Below are 22422 nucleotides of genomic sequence, written 5' to 3'. Positions count from 1 at the left end.
TGGCAGGTTGATGAAGGGACTGAAGAACAGTTTGGTTTTTTTGTTGTTGGTGGTTGGTTTTTTTTTTTTAAGGATTTGGATTCATTTTTAGAAGTGGGTGTCTTGCCTACCTGCTGCAGCATTTTTATGCTCAAGTTTGGCAGTGAGGTCTGTAATAGGATGTTTGAGTAAATGTTTCTCCTTTTTCAGGAAGGAGGACTATTGAAGCAAAGCTTCTCAACCCCTCCTCCTGGAAGCATAACCCTGTGGCAGTAAGTAGAGCAATCATTACGTCGAGGTAGACAACAGCAATACTGCTGCTGCTGTAAGCAGAGGCTGAGGCTCGGCTGAAGTCGCAGACCAGAAGATCTTCCCTGGCCACTTGGCAAGATGTGTTACATTGCTACTCGCGTGCGTTTCAGAGTTGGGGTACAAGAGAGCAGAGGGGACCCCCCGAGCCCTGTCCTGTGCAGCGAGGCTTCTAATTGACACTGCTTACTGCTTGTGAAGGATGCCGGCAGAGCTGGTGATGATGCCTCATTTTTGCTGTCTAATGATCTAGCAATGAGGTCTGTGTGACTGTCCCTTCGTTATTATATGTTCTCTTCTTATCTCATCAATAAATGCAGCCAGCGGCTGGACTGGCAAAAGTGTGATGGTAGCGTGTCTGCAGTAACGAAGGAAACATTTTCTGGCAAAAACAGCTTCGCACTTCTGGCAATAAACCAAATTTAAAGTATTTTCTCAAATTTTTTCTGTAGAGAAGTGTGGCTTGCAGTTAAGGCAGCTTGACCTTCTGGAACATGTTGTACTGCTGCGCCCTGCACCAGGGCTGGTGCTGATGCAAGCATCGGGGTAGAGAGGTGTTAAGAGCACCCATTTTGAAAACCTGCTGGATTTATTTCAAAAAATGTTGCATCAAGGCACTTGGCACTTCTTAATTTTTAAAGCCATTTACATCTTGAAAGTAAGGACATGCAGGCTTTAATGAGCAGCGCTGCAATTGCCGAGCTTTGCCTGCACTAACTTTTATGCCAGTTTTCATTCTCCTTGCAAATGCTCAGCCAGGAGCAGGCGGTGTATTTCCTAGTGGAGATGCAGGAGGTGTTTTAATTTGAGTAGAGTTTCTTGCTTGCCGTTTGGTAAATGCACTGGGTGGATAGGCAGTACTTTCCAGAAGGCACACCTTTGTTGCTAGCAGCAAGCACCAGGGGTTAGCTGACTATTGTTCAGAGCGAGCGTGTGTTGTTTTATGCCAGAGCAGAGGCTGGGCTGGCTCCTGGTACTGGGGAGAGGGCAGGGGAACATTCATTAGCTTCTCACCCCTCGCTGACTAACTCCCCATAGGGCTTTCCCTGTAACCAGCCTCCAGTGCAGGAGATAAGATGTACGGGAAGCTTTTTTACCTTTGGCATTTCTTTGTGTTCAGAGTAGACGTGCGCATCTGCCTGCCTGGGTATCCAGCTTGGTACTGCTGCACACACCTATTTCCAAAGTGTTGGGCAATTCTCGCTCTGTCGTGGCATGTAATTGCAGAGCTCTCCTGGCTGTTTGTTGCAACAGAGCTGCTATCGCAGCAAGAGTCCCCCCCTGCCCCCACCTCGAGTTTCCTTTCTGAAATACTGTTTTGTTCCAATCCCACGACTCAGGTTTGAGTAACTCTTCCCATCTTGTCGGGAAAGATGAGGATAACTGGAACTTGCTGCTCCAAAAAAAAAAAGTGAAGCTTAGTGTTTTTGCTCCCCCTGCATACCTTTGCCCTTCAGCTTTGTGCTGGACCTTTGCCCTGTTCTGCGCTGTTTGTTTCAGGAAGGCTGGGGAATGGGAGCTGACTCACTGGCCCTGGTTGCTGGGCTTCAGTGCTTGCTTCTGCTGCGACCTCCAGTTCCAGATGGCCAAGTCTGAGGTGTTGCTGGAATATTCTCGCCAACCACCTCTTTATCCTCACAACTCTTCTTTTAAGCTGTTTTTTACCTGTGGTGCCATGGTGGTTCCCACCGGGGTTGCATCTGGGGTCAGTGGATTGGGCAGCAGAAGGACTTGGGTCAGATGTGAAGGCGAATGGAGTACAAAAAAGCAGGACTGGGAATGGGGGCACTGGGGCTTTCCCTTCCAAACTATGACATTTGGTCCTTTTGCTGTGCTGTAATAGTGTGAAATTATCCTCAGGGGAATGCCAAATGCTGACTTGGATAGAGTTAGGTTGCTCTTTGCATACTCACAACTACTTTGTAATGAATCTCGGACACCACCTCAGTGATAGCGCTAAATAAGGAATGGACATTTTAGTAGAAAGCCGTACTGTCTAGATCAGGTTGGGTGGTTTTAATCCTTACCGTTATTACAGCTGCAAACAGCAAGCGTTTAAAAAAAAAATCATCTTAATGAAAACTTTGATACACTTGAACACTGCCAGAGGATTGTGGTGTCCTTTATGGCAGTGCGCCTCTCGGAGGAGCTCTGCTCCTATTTCAGTCACCAGGTAAGCGGAGGTCTGGTGGCCTTGCTGCGGATCCGGCCAATAACTGATACAAGAGCCGGGAAAGCTTTTTGCTCTGCTCTTCCCGTAAGTCCAGCTGGGAGTGGTGAGCTTTGTTCATTCCCAACCACAATGCACATTTACATTATGGTCTTTAAAATGTTATTTATCCTCTGGTCATTTTGACATTGGAACATTTGTGGACTTCCTACAAAGGGCTTAAGTCTCCACACTGCTGGCTCTGTCAAATCCTTGGCTTGCTGTGCACACAGGGAGCCCAGGGAAGGCGGTGGTGCAACCTTGGTGATACCTGCTACGCTCTCTTGTGGTGTTAATGCCGTCTGGTTGGAGCTTTGCACAGGCAAGAAGTCATCTCCAGGGGCTGGGTGAAGCTCTGTGGATGCTCTGTGGATCTGTGGTTTCTGGCATGGCCAGTTCTGCATTTGTCCCTTTCTTTGCTTGAGACAGGTCTTCAGTTTCAAACTCATTCTGCAGGTCCAGGTCCTTGTTGGTGATCTGAGGGGAGTTGGAAGACTTTTCTCCTTGCATCAAAATAACTGGCTAATCTGAACATCTAGTAGTAGATGATACAGGTGCACGACTTGAGCAGGTCAGAGAAGAAGTAAAAGAAAGGCTTCGAACAAGTTTATGCAGTGCTGTGGGAACTTAAAGCAGCTACTTGTGTATTTGGGCAACAATAAATTGGTGACCAGAACAAATGGGAACTGAATTTGGCCTTGAATAAATCAATTACCAGACTTTGTGGGCAGAGTCCCGGGTCAGGGTCAGTCTGGATTGCTCGACTGGAAGGAGAAGTGGGTGTGCACGTGAGAGTCCTGCGACTGCGGAGTAAAAACTGGCATGAGAAATTTGGTGAAAATGGGTTTGTTGATGGCAATTCTAATACTGTGCAAGACACATGGTTTTTTGGGGAGGGGTTGTGGAACTGGTGGTGAAGTGTCGACACGTTTCTAAGCAAAAGCTCATCCTGTAATTGCAGGTTCGCAGGAAGATCTTCCTAACTGAACTTTCCTCAATCAGAGCATGCGTTTGTGCTGTAGTTAGGAGGGCTCCTGTGGGCAGGCCTGGGTGAATTGCGTTTCTCAGCAAATTGGCGCATGACAGATTGTAGCTCTGCTGGTTTCAGTATTGCACTGGGCTGCTGGAGCCGTCCGTAGCAAGTTGTCCGGCCCAGCTTTGGTGTGACACTCGCTGTGGATTTTGCCAGGATCAAGAGCTCTTCCTGCAGCATTAAAGCCTCATGTATGTGCGATATTCTGCTGTGATATGCAAGGAGAGGGAGGAAGGGCTGTGAACCTGCATTATCAGTGGTTTGTCTTCAGTGTCCTCCTGGAGCAAAGCTGACTCGGGAGCAGCAGCCTGCCTTGATGCTTCCATGTGTTGCAGTACTATACCGGAACGCACAGTGGGGTTTGGTACTCTGTGGTGGTTGTGATTTTATTTTTTGTTTTCTTTTTTGGTTTTGAGTCATTCTGTTCCTTTACATGGTCGCAAGTCGGAAGGATTGGTAAAGATCTCTGCTGTGGGTAGCTTGGGGTTGACTGGGTGCGGGATGTGATAGTGGTGACCATGACAGAGTTGGATGCTCTGGCACGATGGGTCATTTTGAAGCCCGTGTTTGCTTTAGAAATGTCTAGTGGAGGTGGCTGTTGGTGTGGCTGAGGTCTGTCAGTGCCACTCAGTCTAGTTCTGGTGGCACTCAGAGGTGACACAGGCACCCTTTATTCGCTCGATCTAGAAAACAGAACTCTGGTTCCCTCTGGAGCATGCATGGCACGCACAACTTGCTGGTGGGCGCAGCTTGCCCTGACCTGCGCTCTTGGGGAAACGCGTTTGTTTTCTGCCAGGTGCCCCTTCAAGTGGCTGGAAAGGAGGCTGCAGCCTGCTGCTTTGGCAGGCAGAGCTGGCTTCGACCTGGCTGCGGGCCCACACGTGCTTCTGCACTCCTGACTTGCTCCCCAAAGTGGCCCTGACGGAGCGCAAGAGAAGCAGCCCTGCCCCAGGAGGAAGGCGGTGGTGGAACAGCATCTCTGGTGCTCCTCAACATTGTTTGGTATCTGGCAGGCTCTGCAGAGAGCCCTTGGTGAGGGTGAGAGCGATAGCCATGGGGGCACTGGGGAGAAACAGGGGCTTGGATGGGGCTTGTGAACCTCACCGTGTCCTTGACACACGAGCCAGAGTTAAACCGTGATGGGAACGCCAGACGGGGGGATGGAAACGCCAGACGGAGGGATGGAAACGCGCTGCATGTCCTTCCCGCTGGGTGCTGGAGCAGCTGGGGGGGCTGCATAAGTGCTCAGGTGGGAGCTCAGTGCTGCTCCGCTCTCACCTGCCCAGGTACGGGGGTGCAGCCTGGAGCTCAGGGGGTGCTGGGCGGGAGCGGAGCCTGTCCTGAGCGCAGTGCTGAGCACGTTTTTCCAGGCGAGCGGCAGCATGTGCCGAGCTCCCGCAGAGTGACTCTGCAGGGCACGGCTGCGCGCTGGAAGGGATCCATGGCCAGGAGGAGGCCGCAGGGGGCCGCTTATCTCTTCTCCTCCTTGCCTGGCAGTCATTTGACTTTTTTGACTCAGCTGCTGGATGCATGCATGGAGAGAATAGGGGGTTTTCAGGGCTGGGGAAGTTAGGTTTTAAGAAGTCTGAGATACTGAGAAAAGAAGTGAGTTTTTCCTGACTAAATATGTGGGGAAACAAGTATGAAATTGAAAAAGCCACAAAAATGAGGAAAAGGGAGAGTTTTGTTGATGGGAAAGTAAGAGAAAAGGTTTGGGGGGAAATTGGTGTCTTACCTGCCTGGTAACTCACAGGTGCTGCCAGAAGGTGGGTGCGTTGCTAAATACTTAACGCTATCTCTAAGCAGATCATTTGTAATATGTATTCAGCCTTCACATTAAATTCACTCCGCCTTTTTTTTTTTCTTTATAACTGTGCTTTTGAAAGCTTCTGGTCAGTGGTACAAATGAGTGATTATTATTTTTCCAAGTGTTAGTTAACAAACTGTCTGGTTTGTGCACTTACAAGATGATGAAGCTAGTGATGGAATTAAATAGAACTTATGGTTAATAAGCAACACTCAAATGTTTGATAAGCCAACATTCACTTCCAACTACAGGAAATTAATTTCTTCAGATTCTCCAAGGTCACATCTTCCATTTTCCTTACTAAATGTTGCAAAAGGAACACCGAGTTTGTCCTGCAAGACACTTAGGATTCTCATGCAATAAAATACCTTTACTGTAGCCCTTCCAAATAGTCACCAACTTGGCGTAGCTCAGGAGCAGTGTCTGATGTCAGCTCTCCTGGCCTCACAGAACAAGCCTGCTGAAAATAAGGACTTGGCCATAATAACAAATCGCTTTGCTCTTGGCCTCATCTTGCACAAAAAGAGAGAGTGAAAGGAAAGGAGTGACTGAAGCACGCTTCACCTTACATGTGTAGCTCGACATGGGCTTACGTTGGCAAGTCAGCTACAAGGCTGCGCAAAGGGGCAAGAAAAGGGAAAAACAGAGCAAAGAATTAAATGTAGAGTGTGACACCAGTATGCATGATGCGGAGAATTATGTGACTGTAGCAGCAGATGTTAAAATGTGGAGAAATGCATCCTTAAATGTTGTTGGGAGGCTTTACTCTGAAACAGGAGTGATAGGATATTTGTGCACAAGATCACGCCCAACAAGACAGAAAAGCAAATCATGGAGGTGTCTCTACCATGTGCTCAGATGACAAAGCATGAGGCTTTGGCTGTAATCATATCAAATTTCATTTCCCAGGTTCCAGCTAAACCTTGAGAGCTCAGGGGAATACTTCATATAATCTGACACATCTTCTAAGTGCTCAGAAATCCTTTGCCACTGCCCTCTGCGGTATTGCACTGAGCTGGACAAAAGGGGGACTGATTTGTTTTGGCTTCTCAATCTTAGGTGAACTCTTCCAGCTCCCCTTTTTTTAATTGGAGAATGACAGATGTGACATTTGAGTGCTGTGCAGGGAGGAATTTGCTGTAAGTGACCCACATTTTTGAAATGTAAAATTAAACCTGTAAGTACAACTGTGATGATGATTTGGAAGAGATGCAGCAGCTTACAGGCAGACAACCCTCTTAACTTCAGTTGGAGCTGAAATCTGAGTTGATCTAATTAACAGCAGAGAAGTGGAACCAAGCAAGCATGGAGTTCGGAGGGTGATTGGAAAAGCTGTGTGTTTGATTAAAACCAACCAGATAGCCTGGACCAGAGAGGGGAATGTCTCAGACTGTGAGTCTGATGATTTCTAATTCAGTTAAGAGACTTAATTATGCTGTCTTTACTGTGCTGCCTTGTGTATCCTACAGACCCACTGCTTGGCCCGCTGCCTTGAGGTGGAGAGTGCGTTGCAGTTTTCAGTTCCTGGGGTTTTCACAGGCATTTATGACATCCCTGCCTGACGTTACGGGGCATGCTCATGATACCGGTGCTTTTGAAGAGGTGGAGGGGATCCCCTTTCATGGAGAGGCTGGATTTCTCGCTAGACTGATGGATTCTCTTCTATAGGGAGAAGGATCTCTCTTGCTCACTGCTTATTGAGCTGTCCTGAGGCAAAGCTTTGCTGTGGTGTCTGAGGCTGCCTGCCCTTGATGTCCACACAGAAGAGTGTGTGGCAGAGCAGTGTGTAATAACCCTGTCAAAGGGAAACCCCGTCTGCTATCCGTTTCCACAGCCTGGGATCCAGTTGGCTTCTCGGCTGCACTGAAATAGTTCCTATATTTCAACAACAGTCTCCGAGACACGTTAATTTTGCTCGATTGTGCCTGAAATTTCGCTACCTGTTCCATGTCCAGTAGCTTAAAGAAGAATTTGGGGAGGATGACTGTGGTCATTGGGCCCAGACTCATATAGCGTCAGTCTCCTGGAAGGCTGGAGGCTTCCAGTGGTGTCATTTCAGGCTTACTGGTGATTAAGGGATGTGAGGCAGAGAGCTGGGTCAGCAGCAGCGGTAATCAAGGACCTCTAAGGTACCTCTTACTTTCTCTGCAGCTTTTTGTCCGGTACGTGAACAGGAGCATTAGGACTCACGCTTGGAGCACCAGCACTTCACTTCTCCATTTTGGAGATGAGGGGAGAAAGGGTTAATGGGAGAGAACACTCAGTGTTTGTTCTTTCCAGTGCAAGCACTGATAAGTGGATGGGAGAAAAAACAGCTGTGACCTTACAGTTATTCCTTGTGTGCCTGCGCATATGTGAGCATTGGATTTGCAGGGCTGTCTGGACAGCTCTTGTGTTTTTCTGGTCAGGCTGACCAGATGCATTCCTCAGAACCCCGTTGGCATCTCTGGTACTAGGAGAAGACACCTGGACCCTCACCCAAGCAGATCTCTGAAAGGTGCTTTTTCTGGGCACAGTGCTGGTCCCACTGGTCACCCGGTGTTCAGCCAGAGTCGCAGCCCTGCTCTGTCAGCTCTGCTCCCCTTCTGTCCGGAAAAGACTGAACATCAGCATTAAGGTACTAATTTAGTCTAGTATATGGTGTGAAGTTAAAGCTAGGGAGCTATCTCAGACAGATAACGCTCTGGTTTTGCAGTAGGGGATTTTTTTCCAGGGGAGTTCCTCTTGCAGCTCCATGAGGCTGGAAGTCTTCATCCCTTTTCAAGTACATGAAGTCAGCAGGGGCACCCCAGCTGAGTTTCCCAAAACCCACAGTCATTTATACACTGAAAACCTCTTTCAAAAATTTGGTTTCCATGGGGTTTGTGGGAAATCAATGTCAAAGCTCACACTGGCTGCAGTTCTTCAACAGGTGGAGGTGATGGGAGTGTCTGAGGAGGAACCAAGCCTCTCCTGGATGGAGAGCAGAAAACCACTTTCTGGTGGTCTGGATACCCTTGCAGAGAAATGGATTTGGGAGCTGATAAAAGCTTCTCTAGCTTCCTAGCTTTTTCTTGCACAGACCTTGTTGGTGTCTTAAGACCTAACCAGCATCAGGTTAAGGTTGATCCATCTAGATTTTATCTTTTACTCCTCTTCGAGGAGGCAAAGATACTTATTACAGTAGCCAGGTGTTGTTAAGAGGCATGGGAGGTGTTTGCCCAGACCTGGCAGCTGGGGAGGATTGGGAAGATCTGGGTGGCTGAGAGCCGGACCCTCCCCAAGCCTGCTCGGCAGGTAACGAAGGAGGGGAGCAGGAAGCAAGCAAGATCTCAGGAGGGACATAATTGGCCATGCTAATCTTTGGGTTTGGGGTTTCTTGCTTTGCTACTTTTTCCTAGCAGACCTCGCCCCCTTCTCCATTGAGCATTGCTTTGAAGAGGCTTGTAGCTGTCTCGGGAACTTGTGCAGACACTACCTTGGCCTCTGAGGGGGAGCCAGGTGATACAGATTTGAGCTGAAAAGTTGCTTGATGACAGAGAAGAAACTGAGGCAGCACTGGTCTCTTTGCTGCAAACACCGGACTATGTTATTTGAACCTTTTCCCTGCCTGTGTTGTTTGCACTGGGAGGATTGTGGTCATAGCCAGAGGAGCAGAACTGAATTGTCCCTGCTGGGTGGCAGGTCACATTAGGAGAGATCCCCAGAAATCCTGCTACCAGCACTTCCCTTCCCCATCCCTCTCTGGGGCAGCCAGTGCAGCCCTGCAGCTTTCGAGTCACCGTGACCAAGTTCTGGTCACGTCTTTGCTGCCAAGTCCCCACGTGACCTTGGCAGAGTCTTTTTTTGTTTGTTTTTTGCAGACGTCCAAGTCTTTTGTCTGAAAAATGTGGAGGATGATTTAGTTTCAACTTCATGGTTTGAACACCAGAACAGATGAGCTGGTGTCTTCCTGTGGCAGTGTGAACGGACCCAGTGTCCTGCTGGGAGCAGCTGAGGAACGCGCGATCGTATCTGCTTGTACCTGTGCAGCCCTCGCCCAGCACACCAGTGCAGTGGTGCCAGTCAGCGTGCTTTGGTGACAGGCAGGTGACATAAAGCATGCTGAGGTTGTTTTTTTCCCCAGTCTGGAGAGCAGAAAAGTAACTGCGGGGTTGGGGGTTTGCAGGGAGCTGGTTCTCACTGTCACTGCCCGCGGCCGTGCTGCCCCTCTCGGCAGTTGGGGCTGTGGGTTGCTGTAATAACGAGTCAGCGTTTCTCTTGTAGTCAGCGTTTCTCTTGCGTCAGGGCTAATGAGCTGCTGTTCAGCCGCTGCCTCGGGCACTGCTGGGAGGAAGCAGCGTATGTGGCAGAAGAGGGGTGCTGGTGGTAAAGGGGCTGGGGACGGGTAGCGGGTGGCAGAGGTCCCTCTGGGCTGTAGCTCCTGAGCGGGGAGAAGACAGGCGTCCCGTGCAGTGTTTGGATTCAACTCTGAAGCCTGGCTGGTGGCAGAGCCCAGTTAGCAGCATGCTTCTGCAGCGAGCGGGGTGGGCAGCAGAGGGGAGATGTGGGCTCGGAAATGGGGTAGCCTTTCTGGACCTGTCCCAGATACCTGAATAGCAGCGGTGGCTAGAGAGCCCCCAGGGGCGGGGTATGTGTGTGGATGCATCAGCTTCTCTCTCGAAATGCCCAATTTTAGCATACAGTCTCCTCCTGCATTTAAAAATACCATCAGGCAAAAACTGGGATTCTGTACCCGCCCCTCAGCATCACCTCAAGTAACAAGGGCTGCCCTCAATTTGGTTAGTTCTCCTGGGCTTTTTGTGCAGCAACTCTGGTTATTGGTGTTCAGAGCAAGCACCTCTGTAGTGCATCTGCACCCTTGCGTGACAGTTCTGAAGGGACGTTCCGAAAGGGACATTCCGCGCCTGTCCCGACATCCTGCTGGCCGCAACATGTGCCCTTGACCTCCTCCTGCTTGCTCCTTCCTCCACCTCTCTTTGCTGATAACAGGGAGACACATGAAACGTGGTTTCCACTGAGATATAGGCTGTGTGGATAACGTACAGAGCTGAGGAAGATGGTAAAGGGCTTGGGGAAATACCTGAACTGGCAGAGGCTGATGCTACGATGAAGCGATCACTGGTTCCTTGATTATAATACCTCTGGTTAGACACCAAGTCTTTCTGGTTTTGGGCCCATGCAAGTGTCCGCATGCAAGACAAGGAGGGAAATGTGAGACCACAGGGCCCAAATTTCATGGGTCTTACTTGCTTGTGTCACGTTATTGGTATTTCTTAACTCGTTCCCATTTAGCTGCCTGGGGGCTATTATATTTAGTGTGTGGGTCCTTTGTGTTTGGTTGTGGTTTTTTTTGGTTTTTGGTTTTTTTTTTGGTTTTTTTTTTTTTAAACCTCTGGAGCATTGGGAAGGCAACTGACCTGGACCTGCAGCCTCCATCCTGCAGTGAGCTAGATGGGCTTCTCGGAGAGCAGCCCTGGGGGTTTATCTTCGACCTGCTTGCCACATGCGTTTCTGCCTCCTTCCCACTATGGCTTTCATGGGAAAGAAGGCACTGCCTCATTTAGACTTCTCTTGGGTACCTCAGGTGCTGCCCTTAATTGGCAGGCTAATTTCTAATCTAGTCACTGGTGCTTGCAAGGTAGAAGGCATCCCAACGGGTCGTTGTGCCTGGTGGTCCCTAACCAGCCCTGCCTCATATATGCCCTCCCAGCAACCCTGTTTTTCAGAAGAGAAAGTCCTGCAGACTGATTGTTCTCAGCGGTGGGGAAAGCTGCCTGCGAGCCCAGCACTCTGGAGCTCTGCTTCGGAGAGCTTGGAGTCAAATCTGCTTTAATTGTGGGTGTGAGGAGTTGGACAAGCTCAGTGTCTCCCAGACAAGAGGGCCAAGGACTGGAGCCAAGTGTCCTTCCTGAGCAGGAGTTGCACTGGCAAACCTCTCGAGGTGAATGTGAGTAATATCTGCCCCTGACCATCATACATGGTCCTTGCTCTCTACTGACCTAAGCCACTGAGGAGTTTCCATTGTTTTTCTACCAGATGGAGTGGCAAATCTGCTGTTGGGTTGTTGTGGCCAAGCTCAAGAGGAGCCAGGTGACCCTTGGTGCGCGTCTCTAGTGCCGGACAAGGCAGTTGGACATATAGCAGTGAGATGAGCGGAAGCCTTGAGGGAACACAAGCTTGGAGTTGCGGCGGTGGAATGACTGATAGGAGACGCCTGCAGTTGCTACCTGATTTGGTGGCAATTGTGGTTTCTAGAAGTGGGTAACCTGGACTTCTTGTGGATGGCTGGTTGTGCTGATGGCTGGCCAGTCTGTGATGTGCATTTGATGAAGAGTTAGTTGGACATCATAGTAGAAACGCAAACTGGAGAGGCTGCATCTGGCAGGGGCATAGCAAGGGGAATGGTTGCCAAGGCCTGTAGTTCTTTGCTGGCACAAAGTAATTCCTTTTCTCAGCCATATTATCATGATTATTATTATGTTTTATTTTGGGGTTTTTTGGTAATAGCTGATACAGCTAGCTGATCCAAACCAGTGGGATACCAGTGCTTCTACCTTGTTTCTCTGTGGAGAAGCTGTCTAGGAGTTGCCCAGGTAGGGAAATGCAGAAACCGCATCTTGTTTGAGACCTGTTAGATCAAGTACATGGTGTTTCTGCTCACTGTTGTAGGAGCCTGACCTCATCAGCAACCACCCACAGAAATACAAGATCTTTAGATGTGCTTGGGTGATGTGCTGGTGGAGGTTTGTAGTAGAACATGCAGTCTACAAAGGATCCACACTGGTACTTGGAGGCTTTTCTGGATGTGTTGGATTTTCCCTGAGATGACACTTTCGGGATGGCCGCAGACCATAACCCTGCATAACAGTGGGAGGAGTTTTGATTTATTTTTTTTTCTTTGTTCACTTGCTTCTACTGCTTATATGTGGGATGAGAGCATCCCTGCCTGAGGATGCCTTGAACGTGGTGCACTGTCAAACGTAGATAAATAGGAGCTCTTTGGTAGAGATGTGATTTTGCTATTTCTGTGGTGTTTGAGCTCAGGCCAGAGAGCATTGCCCTGTCCGAGGGATAGTCCATGCTGCAACTCTTGTGGTTTTTTTAGCTGAATGTGTGTTTTGGGGAGATGATAAGCAGAAGCCAGGGACTTGCCCCTACCCTGGGAGGAGCTTGCCTTGCCAGCAGCCTCCCTTCCTGTTCTTCCAAGTTTCAAGAAGAAAACATAGTATTGCTCTTTCAGAAGTGCTGTTTTATAGCTGCTTGGAGAGCCTTTATCAACAAGGTTTCTCCATGCACGCTGTCGTGCGTGCTCCTTGGACAAATCTTTCATATGATCCTTCCCAGCTACTTCAGTGAATGTCCTCCCAGCAACAAACAGGGTCCATCAGGAGAAGGAGCTGTACTGGGGGAGAGCCTGGGGGGTAGGAAGGTTGAGTGATCTGGTTTGGGATCTGAAATCCCCCGACTCCAGCAGCTCTGTGCGATGGGCTGTGCTCGCTGGCAGAGCCACCTGAGATGGGAAGGCAAAGGGTTCCCCTGGGCTGGTGGGTGATGTGCCAAGGCACCAGCTGCCTCTTTGGTGAGCGCGTTCTGGCTGCCTATTCTCTGGAATAGGTGCTGTGTTGGAGCCGGGCACAGCTGTTGAGGTCCCTTGTGGCTGTGAAAACCCAGAACCATCAGGGAAATGCTCTTTTTGCTTTGGCTGCCACCTGCGTTCCCCAGCTAGTCATGATGTTAGGTGTTCTCTGTGCCGGTTTCCAGTTGATAATGCTGGCTGGGGGAGTGTTGGGGTGCCAGCAACTAAACTCATGGTGTGGAGCTTTGTGCATCTCACAAGCTTTTTATTCCTCACCCCTGTCTGTTAGAAGCCAATGTGGAAGGTTATTTATAAGAGTAATACATTCGGGTACACACAGACTCTTTTGAAGTCTTTCTCACAACAAGTGGCTGAATTGAGGTGGGTTCCAAGCTGGATTGATGTTTAACTTGGAATACTAAGAAAATACTTCCTCTGTTTAGCTAAAGCAAACAAATTGAGAGGAGGGACCTTTTAAATATGATTTGTGCTCCATGTACAACCAACACTGATCTTTTCTTTTTTCTTTCACAGATATATTTCCACCTGATGGCCAGTCTGGTATGTATTCATTAAAAATTGATTTCTTCAAATCTCCCGCTCCCATGCCTTCCCTGCACTTCTCTTTCTGCAGAGTCAGTGCTAACCAGATTTAGAAGACTGGTACAGGAATATGCAACGGATATTGATTAAAAACAAACAAAAAATGCCTCAAAGAAAACCCAAACAAAAAAAGCCCCTCTAATATTTGACCATTGCTGTATGGCAGTGACATGTTTTATGCTTTCATGTAGTGCTGCCTACAGCTGTTGGAAGGTTACTTTCCTCCCATACAGTGTAGCATGGCAGATTTGGGTGGCCAGGGTGAAAGAGTTTAGCAACTTGTAGGTATTCATTGTCACACATAACTGAAAACATCGATGTGTCAAGATGCGAATATAACTCAGAATTGCTCCTGTTAGTCTGTATGTTAGTTGTGTACAGCTTGATGTGTCTGTGAATCTGAGGATGTATATTTGAATTTGTACTACCTTGAAAGGATGCACACTTGCCTCTTGGCTTGTTTAGTCTGTGTGTTGCTGCTGAGCATCACTGTTAACAACTGCAATACGTGCTGCATTGCCACCAGTGTGAGACCAATGAAGAACTCCTGGCCCCAGCGGTGCGTGCAGCTGTGCCAGGAGGGACCCTGCAGAAACTGCTCTGGATGGAGGTCCCCAAATCAGAAACAGGATGGAGTTTTTAAATAGGTGTTGGTTAGCTCAGTCCTTGCCTTTCCCGGATGGCTGGGAGCTCTTCATCCAGCTTGATGTTGTCAAACTGCTGAGACTGAAGGAAAGGTTTATGTTTTACCTGGTGATACCAAGACCAGTCATTAAGATGCTGTCGTCTCTGAGCTGCAGTGCCTTGTGGAGATGTCCCGCAGCAGAGGCACAGGGAGTGGGGATCTCTGCCTAGCTTGGCCTTGTGTGACCTCGGACATGTCACTATGTCCACCTCCTGTCTGCATCTTTTGCTTTGCCTGGGATCATGTTTCCCCGGTTCACATGACAGCGTGAGGATGAATCGCTGCTGATTGCGGAGGCATTGCATGATCAGGATTTGGAAGTACAGAAATCAGCTCTATTGTCTTAAAGCTGATTTCAGTAAAAAATAACTCACTGATTTTGAGTGGTCCGGTGTAACATTGGAGGCAGTGTAATTTGACTTCATGAACTGAACAGGCGTCTGGAAGTCATGTGTGTGTTTCCAGAGCTCTAGGCAGCTAACAAGGCTGTGGTACATAACTAGATCCACTGAGGCGTTGCAGAAGTTGCCTTTCTAAGTATTGGAGAAGTAACCCAAGTAGTAACCCAACACATTTGTAGGTCTTTCATGTTTTTCTTGCTTTCAGAACATGTGTGAGGGTGAAATATTAAGACTGATTTTGAAGGAGCAAAGGTGTCTTTGCATCTGTTGAGTACAACAGGTGTGAAATCAGGATGGAGGAATGAATGCATAGAAAAGTTTCTGCTGTTTAGAAGGTTTTTCTTTTTCCTTCCCCTCATAAGAGGCTTTCTCTCCCCTGCTGAAGATCTGCCTTCATCAGGTGTTGGGTTTCGGCTGTGCTGCAGACTTGGAGATGTCCTCTGGTTGGCACAACTCCATCCTCTGCTCTCCAGCAGGTTGGGGACTTTCACAGCTGTCTCCAGGGTGGGGCACGAGCGTGTGTCTGCAGCAGATGATAGCATTTCAGTAAATGCATGTTACATGTCAATAGTGTTGCAGAAAACATTACCTACAGAGCTTGGTTTTGTGGTGGTGGTTTTTTTGGTGTGGTTTGTTTGGTTTTTTTTACAATTTTACTATTTTTAAGGAGATAAGTGTAAACTTAAACAGGATTCTTCTTATTGGTAGCTGCACAGGACACTGCACATTCCTTTCTCATGCTTTGTCCAGAAAAGCCTTAGAGCTGGTGCTGTGCTTTTTCTTCCTGTGTGCTGAGCTTCTCTGGAAGCCCTGATCTGAAAGCACAGTGAAGTGTGAAGGCAGAGGCAGCATCACTGGCGGGGACAGCAGACCTGCCTGGAGCGTGCCTGCTCCTGGCGTCAGCTGTCATGCACTCCTGGGGCTGTTGGGTTTGACCCCCTCACCTCCTTTGCATTGCCGAGGTTGTTTAACGAGTTAATTTGCTCAGGTCTCTTACTGCAAAATCACCAGGAATCCAGTATCTATGTCAGTGACTATTCTTTAAGGTTAATCTTGGAAGGCCAGGTTGGGTCTGTGTGGCTGGTTTCCCCTCTTGATGAGAAGTCTGCTGTTCTGCCCAAGGAAGCAGCTTAGTGACGGAGGGTGCCGAGTTGCAGTAAGAGTTGGGTCTTGCACGGGTGGGGAGCCTGAGCCAAAAATCAGCCATTTTGTAGGCACAGCAGCTGTAGTGTGCCCCAAAGCATGTTCCTGCTTGTTAGCGTATGGATTCTGGAGGCATTCTGCCCTCAGCTTGGTGTCACGTGCAAGTGCTATGGAGGTGGAAGGGCACCACTGTTTGCATCCCGATTGCTTAAGAGCTGCTCTCAGAGAGAGGCGACTGACTTTCCTTCTGTCTAGCGCAGCAGTTCCTCCCTCCTCTCCCAAGTCCAGCAACTGGGTTTGGGCAGCTGTGGGATGCTTTTCAGAAGATGACACTTCAGACCTTGTGAACTGGAGCTCAAAGCTGAGATTTCAACACCCCTGACAAGATGCTGCCTGATGGCAGAGCAGAGGGATGGACTCTCACGTTTCCCACTTCTGCTGTTCGAGGAGCGCTGTGGATGCGTTGGCCGTGAACCCCTAATCCCTTTGTGAGGCTGCAGGTGCTGCCCACCTCCCCAGGACTTGCTGCACACGGGGTGGTGAAGTTTGCTGCCTGCCTTGCTACCTTTGCTTGTTTTAAACTGATCTCCTGCTGGCTTTGTGCGCTGTTGCTGTGCCGTCCTGGCATTGCACGCTGCAGCCAGCCCTCCTCCTCTCAGTGGTGGAGGGTCCCAGGCTTTGTAGTCTCACCTCTGGGTGATTTAATTGCTTTTCTCTGTGCATCTGTAATGCTGCTGTACTGCTGTTGAAATGCAGAGACCAGAGCTGATTGCAAGATGCGGTTGTGGATGCGCTGGTCTTCAACACAGCAGCAAGTGATGCTCTGTCTGGGTCTCACTACTCCTGATTGATTTTTTTTTTTTTTTTTTTTTTTTTTTTTTTTTTTTTTTAAATCTGCTGCTGCACTATGAGCTGGTAATTTTGGAGAATTGTCAGCAGTTGCTGAGATAACTTTCTTAAGTTGTAAATGCCACTTTTAATTAAGTGCTATGAAGTTTTCCACAGAGGGATGTAGGTGATGCTCCCACTGCAAGGAAGTGGTTTTTAATCCTTTATAAAGAAAAGGGGGTGAGGTGGGTCTTTAAATTAGGAGAGAACGTGCTGTGTTACACTCTTTTGTAGCTGGGTATTCCCGACTTCTTTGGGAAGGATCACTCTGATTAGGGTGGTTTTACTTTTTAATGCTGTGTATTGAGAGAAGGGAGGCAGCTGCCTGTAGCACTGGAATTACCTGGATTGGAGAGAGTGGTTTATGCAGCAGGATCCATGTGATTGTGGACCCAGGAAGGAAGTTAGCAGCATTTGTTATATCAAAGTTATTTAGAAAAATCTTGAATTTCACTACACCTGGTTTAAAGTGGGGAACATAAGAGAGGGGGCTGCATCTTGTGCTTGGAGAGTATGCCCTGAAATCAGCTCAGCTGAGATAGAGTAATCCTTATGTAGCAAAAAAAGAGCCTTTCCACCTGGTCCCAGAGATTGCAAGGGTGTTCAACTGCCTTGTTGTTGTCATAGTTTTAATGCTCTGGATTTGCCCATGGGAGGAAGCCCCCATACCTGTGCTTAGTTTAATCCAGACAGTTACGGGACTGTAGGATTTCTTCAGCTTGTTTCTGGAGACACCCTGCTTAGAGGGTGACCTAGGTCTGGCCTCCCTAAATTTCTGGGAGTGTTTGCTGCACCTGCTCTTACCACCAAATCACCCTTGCTTTCGCCCACCCCAGAAGATGGAGCTGGATTTCTGCCTGATGGTGGCTTTGTCTTCCTTGCCCTCGCAAGCTGAACTGCTGGTCGGTCTCCTTTTGTTCCAGGCAGTCGGGGAGGCAGCTTTGCCGCGCCCAGGGTGAGGTCTGGTCGCCACTGCCCAGGGGACATGCTGGTCCTGCAGAGGGATCTCTGTAGAAGCAGCCAAAATCAGGTACAGGAATCACAGTGGGGAGAAACTAAGAATGATGTTGTTTAAATTACCTCACAGTCTCCTTTCTAGAAACCTAGTCTCCATCTCTCTCCTTTGAGGTGATAGGTTTTCCAGGGACACGTTTAGCGCGGAGTTTACAGCTTTGCCATGTACAGCCCTGGCACGGGCAGTAGGAGCTGTACGTTCCCCTCCGACACAGTGCGAATGTGTGGAGCTGGAGGGTCTGGTGGCAGGTGCTTGGCTCTCAATTCCTGTCTCTTTGTTGTTAAATATTTACAGTGAGATGTACCAGATGCTTCACAGGAAGGGGTTTGTCAGCTTCCAAGTCCCCACATGCGGCTGCAGAAAAGGCTGATGGCCCTTAAAGGGATCACATCGGTGCCACACCCTGGGTTCAGCAGGGACGCGGTGGCCTCTTCTCACTCTTGCTACGGGCACCGCTGGTTCTGCTGTCTCATCAGATGCAGTGGGAAGCGAGCAGAGAGCACCTCTCTGCTGATGACAAGAGATTGATGTCTGGTCCTCAGGCTTTTTTTTTTTTTCCTCTCGTTTGAAGCTCTTCTGCTGCAGTGGGAAGGGGAGAGGGTGATGCTCTTGGATTTTGTTGCCGCGCACCTTTTTTTCTGGGACCTTCTCTCTGTGGTGGTGGCACGTGTGTGTGACCACTGCATGGCTGCCTTGTCTCTCTCTCTGTGGCCATGTCTGTCTCATTTGCACAGCTGCCGTGAGGAGAGGCGGGCTAATCCAGGCACGACAAAGTCCCATTGCCAGCCCTGGGCTGGCAGAGGTGGGCAGCTGCAGTGTCGCTGCCAAATGCCACCCTTGCACTGGTCACACTGGTCAGGTTCCCAGTGTGCCTCCTGCTTTCAAGATAAGGTCCAGGACCTTGGGCTGGGCCCTGTTTGTTGCTCTTGGTACTTATCTGCTTTCACCACTGACAAGGTGACCTGCTGTGCAGCACCAAGGATGGGGAGGGACGGTTCCCCCGGCCCAAGCTGTGTGCTGGTCTGGCCCCCCCAGGACAGTCCATGCACACAGGGCTTGCTCCTGTGCCCGGTGTCCCCATGTCGGGGTTACAGCCCCTGCCTGGATGAGGGACTCCCCGGGTACTGTGGAACTAGGGTCTCCAGAGGTGGCAGGTCGGCTCCTCCAAGGCGAGGGCAGAGAGGGGCGGGCTCACTAGGTCATCGTTTTTCAAACTAAATATAGTTGCCCGTGCTTTCATAAGGCCAGGATTTTTGCATCACGTGATTGTCTTATCCCTCCCAGCCGGCAGTCGGTCAGAGTAGGGGATCGTGTGTCTGAATGGGTAATAATTAACTGTTAACTAGCTTTTCATTAGAGCCTGGCAGAACAGGCAGAGTGGTACAGCAGAAGTAAGCAGGAGTGGAGGAAACTGCTCTGGTCCCTCCCGGAGGGTGGACACCCCCCTTTAATTTGCAAATCAGTTGCCCCCAAAGGTGAGTGGGTTGGGTGGTTTGGTTTGTTGTTGTTTTTTGTGTGTGGTTTTCTTTTTTCGCTGTGTTTTATAAGGAGTCTTGAGTCTTGCTGTGCCTTGTGTCTGTCCTTGCTCTCTGTAGCTCCCGCTCATGTCATCCCTCCTTCTCCCCCACCACTGATTTTTTTTTTTTAGGTCATGAACTACGAGCTGGTCTCTGAGCTGGCTTGGAGAAGAACAGCTGCATCAACTCACACCATTTCTCAGAGGTCCCAGCCAGCCTGTGATGGGCTGATGCGGTGTTTGCCCCAGAGTGCCGCTGGCTTTTCCAGCCTCTCTCCTTGAACCATTTAATTTGATGGGGTGTTTGCAGGTGTCCTCAGAGGCTTTTCTCTCTCCCATGATGGCAGAGGAACTGCTGGCTAAATGCTCTGCTGGGTCAGGTGCTGGTGCTGGAGGAGCCTCTCCTGTGGGGTGGTGGGATGATGGGTGCCCTTCTCCCTACTCAGGGAGAGTAGGGTGGCTCAGCAACTGGAGGGGCCTGAGCCAGCCCACCTCCCTCGTTTTGTGACACTTTCTGGAGTCCCGTCAGCCAGGTGACCTTGGCTGCGTCCCCATTGTGGTGCCTCCTGTGATCTGGGAGCCACCAGCTGTCCCAGCAGAGACCTCTTAGTTTAGGGCTCAGTTTTCCTTAGAAAGCTGGGCAGGGGGGTGGTTCCTGTGCCATCTCGTTCTGCATGAGCCTGGCATCTTGGGGATCGGTGTGATGGTGTGAGCCTGGATCGTATGTCAAAAATTTCCTAGAAATCCTCTTCAGGGAAGAGCATAGCTTGAAAAGGCATTGGAAAGATGTCGCTCGCCCTTGAGAGAGTTCATTTGCTGCCTTTAATAGTAGCTGTCTGTGCCAGGAAGAATCTGCGGTGCTTTCGCTGACGCTGTTAATGTTAGAAACGCCTGTCGGCGTTTCCTAACCTGCTCCTTCTGGAGTGTAGCTTGGCCACAAGACGAAGCATTTCTGTTTTGGACTGGGAGGCTGCAGAGAGGATGGTTTTGCATCTTTGGTAAGTCCAGACCCTTCCTGCCCCTCGTCTGCCCTAGAAATAAAAGTCAGACCCTGCAAATAACTTATGTGTCCAGAGCTTGTAATGGTTATGTGCGTTTGAAAAGCAATGCTGTTTGTGTGTACTGTATTACAGGGCTGTGTTACACCTGGTGCCTCTGCGTGCTCTGAAGGTCTCTGTGCAGTTTTGTGCTGTCAGCTGCTGCTGGCAGAGAGAGACGCTCTGCAAGTGTCTTGAGCTGCTTTACCTGCCCCTGCTTGGGATCTTCTTAGGAATATCAGCTGAGGAATGGGAGGGCTTGAAGAGCTGGAATGTAACTCAAGTGCTCACACTCGCAGCTGGTGATCGTGCTGCCCCAGCATGCTGTATCGAACCTGCCTGTACTCCTGGCCTCTCTCCTTGCACTTTTCCAGAGCAAACTCCGAGCTCTCGGAGCCTGCCTAGGACACCCAGGTGGGAGTGTTCTCATGCTCTCGGCGGAGCTGTCAGATGCCCTTTTTGAAGTTATTTTTAGCAAGTGATCTTTGCAGCAGTTGCAGAGCTTACATTGCAGAGAAGTGTAGGCAGCTCCCTGCTTCCTTTGCTGTTACAGTAGGGCTTGTAAGGTGGAGCTGTCTGCCAGGAGCTGCAGAAAATTGCTTGCAAGGCTTTAAGCCGTGGTGCCTGCAGCTTGTCTCTTGCTCCTGCTGAACAGGCTTCCCACGTGCTTTACAAGCCTGAATCCCGCTCAGCCGTGCAGCTTAAGGATCCAGTCTTCTGCTTCATCTTGACCTTGGCCGTTCTACTGCAGTTTTTATTGCATGTGCAGGAAACTTCTGATATTGCAGGGTTGTTGCAAATCTCTCTTAACCTTTGTAAACAAGGCCAGACGCTGTGCTGACAGCTGGGAGCTGCACAACTGTGCTGCAAGCGGTGGGGCCGGCTGTGGTTCTCCTAGTCCCCAGGAGTGGGTGGCAGCCCCTGTGGTGAAGACACCAACCTCTTTTATGCTGGAAGATGTCCTTGTGATAGCATCTCATTTAAAGCTGTTGGAGAACCCCATCCAGTGCTCCCTCGATGTCCCCCTCCATGTATGCACCTCCAGCTGTGCCTGCAATTTGGCAGGAGGTAGTGCCATACAGAAAATATTGCAAACTTAGACAAGATGCGGTCTGTGTGCCCAGTTTGCCCTGACCCTTGCTGGTTTTGTGTACTGTATGATGTCTTCAGCAAAATGTGAGCGTGCCAAGCCATCAGTGCTGTAAATCCCAGGCTTTTCCTCTCATGCATGGAGCTGCAGAGACGAGTGTTTTCCATCTCAGTTTGGCGTTAGCTGTGACATATGGCTGAGGCTGGTGCTGGGAGCAGCTCCTTGGGAGATGAGCAGAGGTGGAAGCTGCTGCTGGGTCTCTGGGGTATCTGCACCTCACTCTGCACATGGTTGCTGCCAAATTGCTCCCTGGGGAGACTGAGGTCCCCTCCTGTCTGTCTGTGCTTCCCAGCCCCTGCACAATAAGGGTGTGTTGCCCACTGCTGCTGTCCTGCTGATGAAGAAGGTGTGGTGTTGGTGGGCATGAAGCTCACCAGCTGTGTCTTCTGATGGTTTGGTCATGCTCAGGCTCCAGCTCCACATCATGGAGTGCATGGGCAGTGTTAAGTGCTACGGGAGAGCCTCTGAATCTGTTTTGTCCCTGCTGCTGCATGGATCAGGTCACTCTGGGAGAGAGCCTGCTCAAGGCCTGGAGAAAGGACAGTCACAGGGTTGGTGCCCTGAGTTTCCCATGTTGGTGACATGAAGATACACCTTTGTGTGACTGTCTTCTCTTGGCTCCCAAGGTCTCTTTTGAGGCCAGCAGGGGCATTCTTGCAGCCACAGGGGGGTCCTGGCAGGCTTGGCTGTGGCTGCCTGCCCACTGGGTCGCTCTTTCTCATGGGAATTGCTTTGCAGGTTGTTGCTGTCCCACCACATCTCTCCCGTGTGTCATACCCCAGGAGGGACTCTCCTGCCCTCCTGGAAAGACTCTGAAGGAGCTGGTAATCTCCAGGGGAAACAGCTAATTCCCAGGCTGATTTTCTCTGCCTGGCCAACGAGCGTGTATATACAAATAGTGTAAGCGAGTAGTAGTCCTCTTTGGTGTAAGCTATCTAATGGTTTCTGTCTTTGCTCCTCTCAGAAGTTGTCATACCCGGGTGTGCGTTGGTTTCTCAGGAGGTTAACACAGCACCTTTTCCTTGCGATGTCATTTTGACTGGGGCACTATGTCCCCTCTCACTGGCAGCCTGTCCAGACCCCCAGGGC

At 49.7% G+C, this 22422-nt stretch overlaps 1 protein-coding gene across 4 annotated transcripts in view; it reads left to right on the top strand.

The window, feature by feature from the left end:
- Window positions 1-22422, top strand: part of LARP1 (La ribonucleoprotein 1, translational regulator) — a 46855-nt gene that overhangs the window by 3066 nt on the left and 21367 nt on the right. For 2 of the 4 annotated variants that reach the window (XM_065644380.1, XM_065644379.1), the window contains exon 2: window positions 13430-13456. In XM_065644380.1, the coding sequence (XP_065500452.1) occupies window positions 13430-13456 (27 nt within the window). Of the gene's footprint in view, window positions 1-13429; window positions 13457-18902; window positions 19106-19986; window positions 20145-22422 lie in introns of those variants that run through there. The other 2 variants (XM_065644381.1, XM_065644382.1) reach the window with 2 other exon arrangements.

This window comes from Caloenas nicobarica, chromosome 13, assembly GCF_036013445.1.
Source record: "Caloenas nicobarica isolate bCalNic1 chromosome 13, bCalNic1.hap1, whole genome shotgun sequence".
Taxonomy (NCBI): Eukaryota; Metazoa; Chordata; class Aves; order Columbiformes; family Columbidae; genus Caloenas; species Caloenas nicobarica.
The sequence above is the reverse complement of the archived record's forward strand: the minus strand, read 5'-3'. Positions and strand labels throughout refer to the sequence as shown.